Genomic DNA, 4,654 nt, shown 5'->3' on the forward strand with positions numbered 1-4,654 from the left:
ATGGAGAACCATCTATCATGCTACTGGATATCAAAAGAAAGCCAGAGATAAAGTAAATTTTATATTGACATACTAGGTTTTAAAACAAAGACTGTAATAAGAGGTGAAGAAGGGCATTATATCCTAATTAAGGCATCTATCTATCAAGAAGAGCTAACAACTGTGAATGTTTATGCTCCCAATAAGTAGGAACCTAAATGTATAAATCAATTAATCACAAACATAAGCAAGCTTACTGATAATAATAGTGTGATTGTAGGGGACTTTAATATTACACTTACAACAATAGACAGATCATTTAGGCAGAAAATCAATGAGGAAACAATGGTTCTGAATACTACATTGATCCAGATGGACTTAACAGATATATTCAGAAATTTTTACCCCAAAGCAGAAGAATACACATTCTTCTCGAGTGTACATGGAACAGTCTCCAAAGTAGATCACATAGTGGGTCACAAAACAGCCCTCAACAAGTATAAAAAGACTGAGATCATATTATGCATATTTTCACATCACAACATGATGAAACTTGAAATCAACAACAAGAAAAAATCTGGAAAGCCCCCAAATGCATGCAGGTTAAATAACATCCTACTAAAGAACAAATGGGCCAACCAGGAAATTAAAGAAGAATTTAAAAAATATATGAAAACAAATGAAAATGAAAACACAACAGTCCAAAACCCTTTGGGATACAGCAGAGGCAGTCCTGAGAGGACAATACATTGTAATTCGGGCTTATATCAAGAAGCAAAAAAGGTCCCAAATACACAACCTAACCTCACATGTAAAGGAGCTAGAAAGGGAGCAGCAAAGAAAGCCCAAACCCAACAGAAGAAGAGAAACAATAAAGATTAGAGCAGAAATAAACAACACAGAATTAAAACAACAACAACAACAACAGAACAGACCAATGAATCTAAGAACTGGTTTTTGGAAAAACAAAATTGATAAACCCCTAGCTATACTTCTCAAAAATATAAAAGAGAGGACCCAGGAGATAAAATCACAAATGAAAGAGGAGAGATCACAACTAACATCACAGAAATACAAATAATTTTTAAAGAATACTATGAAAATTATATGCCAACAAATTGGACAATTTGGAAGAAATGGATAAATTCCTAGACACTGACACACTACCAAACTCACATAGGAAGAAATGGAAAATTTGAACAGACCCATAACCAGGGAAGAAATTGAATCAGTAATCAAAAATCTTCCAACAAATAAGAGTCCTAGGCCAGATGGCTTTCCAGGGGAATTCTACTAGACATTTAAAGCAGACTTAATACCTGTTCTTCTCAAACTGTTCCAAAAAATAGAAACGGAAGGAAAGCTTCCAGACTCATTCTATGAACCCAGCATTACCTTGGTTCCCAAACCAGACAAAGACGCCACTAAAAAGAAGAATTATAGGCCAATATCCCTGATGAAACTGGACACAAAAATTCTCAACAAAATACCAACAAATTGAATTCAACAGTGCATTAGAAGAATTATTCACCATTATCAAGTGGGATTCATTCCTTTACTGCAGGGCTGATTCAATATTTTCAAATCAAACAATGTGATACATCACACTAATAGAAGAAAGGATAAGAACCATATGATCCTATCAATAGATGCAGAAAAAGTATTTGACAAAATACAGCATCCTTTCTTAACAAAAACCCTCAAGAAAGTTAGGATAGAAGAAACATACCTTAACGTCACAATAGCCCATATATTGAAGGCCCACCACTAATATTTTCTTCAGTGGTGAAAAACTGAGAGCTTTCCCTTGAGATCAGGAAGACAACAGGCATGTCCACTCTCACCACTGTGGTTTAATATAGTATTGGAAGTCTTAGGTTCAGAAATCAGAAAACAAAACAAAATAAAAGGCACCCAAATTGGCAAAGAAGTCAAACTCCCACTCTTCACAGATGACCTGATACTCTACATGGAAAGTCCAAAAGACTCCACAAAAAAAATGCTAGAGCTGATACATGAATTCAGCAAAGTCACAGAATATAAAATCAATGTACAGAAATCAGTCACATACACCAATAGTGAAGCAACAGAAAGAGATATCAGGGAATTGATCCCATTTACAATTGCATCAAAAAACATAAAATACCTAAGAATAAACCTAACCAAAGAGGTAAAATATCTTTACACTGAAAAATATAGAAAGCTTATGAAAGAAATTGAAGAAGACACAAAGAAATGGAAAAACATCCATGCTCATGGATTGGAAGAACAAATATTGTTAAATTTTTGATACTACCCAAAGCAATCTATACATTCAATGCAATCCTAATCAAAATAGCACCAACATTCTTCGCAGAGCCAGAACAAACGATCCCAAAATCTGTATGGAGCCACAGACGACCCTGAATAGACAAAATAATGTTGAAAAAGAAAACCAAAGCTGGAGGCCCCACAATCTAGGACTTTAGCACGTATTACAAAGCTGTAATCATCAAGATAGTACGGTATTGGCACAAAAACAGACACACAGACCAATGGAATAGAATAGAGAACTCAGAAATGGAGCCAAAAATATATGGCCAACTAATCTTTGAGAAAGCATGAAAGAGTATCCAGTGGAAAAAAGAGGCACATCTTTTTTTTTTTTTTTTTTTTTTTTTTTTTTTTTTGAGATGGATCTGTTATTTAATTAGGTTCTTTGTAAGAAATTTAGAACACCAATTTGTGAGGGTAAACTCCATTCGTGAGAGCAAACACAGAGCGGAAGTAGCCCTGAAGCCGAGGAACGGCTTTGATTTTTGGCAGAATTTGCGAGTCCACAGCTTTCTGATCAACCTTGCGCTGCTGTGTAATCTCATATTTCTCTTTCTCTGTGTCGAAGATCTCACCTTCCTGGTGTCTGGGCTTATGCAGCTTCTCCTTCTTAAAGTAAGCATCAGTGAGGTGTTTGGGGATTTTCGCATTGCTGATATCAATTTTGGTGGAGGTGGCAATGACAAATTTCTGGTGTGTTCTACACAGAGGAACTCGATTAAGGGACAGAGGTCCAGTCACAAGTAGCAAGCCACTGCTCAGTTGCTTCAGGAAAACCACTCTCTTGCCTCTGTGGCGCCCAGTGAGGATGATCAAAATGGTCCCAGGAGTGATGCTAGCTCGCAGTTTCCTCACATGCTGACTAAAAGGTTTTTTGCCGTGGCTCAACAGCTTCCGAGGCACATCTTCAGTAGGATAATACCTAGGCATTTTGCGAAGTTTAACCACTCGCAAAAAGATAGTCTCTTTAGCAAATGGTGCTGGGAGAACTGAACAGCAACATGCAGAAGAATGAAACTGGGCCACTTATCTAAATATGAGACAGGAAACCATCAAAATCCTACAGGAAAAAACAGGCACCAACCTCTTTGACCTCAGCCACAGCAACTTCTTACTTGACATGTCTCTGAAGGCAAGTGAGATAAAAGCAAAAATGAACTATTGGAACGTCATCAAGATAAAAAGCTTCTGCACAGCCAAGGAAACAGTCAACAAGACTAAAAAGCAACCAACAGATTGGGAGAAGATAGTTGCAAATTCCATATTGGATAAACGGTTAGTATCCAAAATCTATAAAGAATTTACCAAACTCAACACCTTTAAAAACAAATAATCCAGTGAAGAAATGGGCTGAAGATGTGAGTAGACACAAGAATAGACACATGAAACAGACACATAAAGAGATGTTCAACATTGCTCATCATCAGGGAAATACAAATCAAAACTACACTGAGATACCACCTCACACTGGTCAGAGTGGCTAAAATTAACAATTTAAGAAACAACAGATATTGCCGAGGATATGGGGAAAGGGGAACCCTCCTGAACTATTGGTGGGAATGCAAACTGGTGCGGCCACTTTGGAAAACAGTGTGGAGGTTCCTGAAAAAATTAAAAATAGAATTACCCTGTGACCCAGGAATTTATCTGAAGGATACAGGAGTGCTTATTCAAAGGGGCACATGCGCCCCAATGTTTATAGCAGCACTTTCAACAATAGCCAAATTATGGAAAGAACCTAAATGTCCACCAACTAATGAATAGATAAAGAAGATATGGTATATGTATACTATGGAATACTACTCAACAATGAAAAAAGAATGAAATCTTGCCATTTTCAACAACATGGATGGAACTAGAGGGTATTATGCTAAGTGAAACAAGTCAGTCAGAGAAAGACAGATATCACATGATTTCCCCCGATGTGGAATTTGAGAAACTTAACAGATGATCAAGGGGAAGGGTAGGAATAATAAGATAAAAACAGAGAAGGAGGAAAACTGTAAGAAATGTTTAAATACAGAGAACAAACTTAGGGTTAATAGGAGTTGGGAAAATGGTTGTTGAACATTAAGAAGGGCACTTGTTGGCATGAGCATTGGTTGTTGTATGTTAGAGATGAATCACTGGAATCTACTCCTGAAGCCAAGACTACACTGTGTTAGCTAACTTGATAATAAATAAAAACAAAAATGCAAAAAAAAAATACAAAAAAAATAATTATTTTATATCTGTATAATAAAAATAAATGAACTGCTGATGCATGCAGCATAAACATTAAAAAAAAAAAGATAGCCTTGAATTCATAGACATTTCTTAAGACTGCTTCAGAACCTTTTTCTCTTTTCCCCCTTACAAAAGA

At 36.4% G+C, this 4,654-nt stretch overlaps 1 protein-coding gene across 1 annotated transcript; it reads right to left on the reverse strand.

Annotated features, from left to right (window-relative positions):
- Positions 1 to 2,650: 2,650 nt before the first annotated feature.
- Positions 2,651 to 3,246, reverse strand: LOC123592755 (60S ribosomal protein L6-like). Its single transcript, XM_045468092.1, has one exon. The coding sequence runs from the start codon at positions 3,220 to 3,222 to the stop codon at positions 2,689 to 2,691; it is 534 nt and encodes a 177-aa protein (XP_045324048.1). The 5' UTR covers positions 3,223 to 3,246; the 3' UTR covers positions 2,651 to 2,688.
- Positions 3,247 to 4,654: the final 1,408 nt, after the last annotated feature.

The sequence above is a fragment of the Leopardus geoffroyi genome, chromosome B1 (assembly GCF_018350155.1).
Source record: "Leopardus geoffroyi isolate Oge1 chromosome B1, O.geoffroyi_Oge1_pat1.0, whole genome shotgun sequence".
Classification (NCBI taxonomy): Eukaryota; Metazoa; Chordata; class Mammalia; order Carnivora; family Felidae; genus Leopardus; species Leopardus geoffroyi.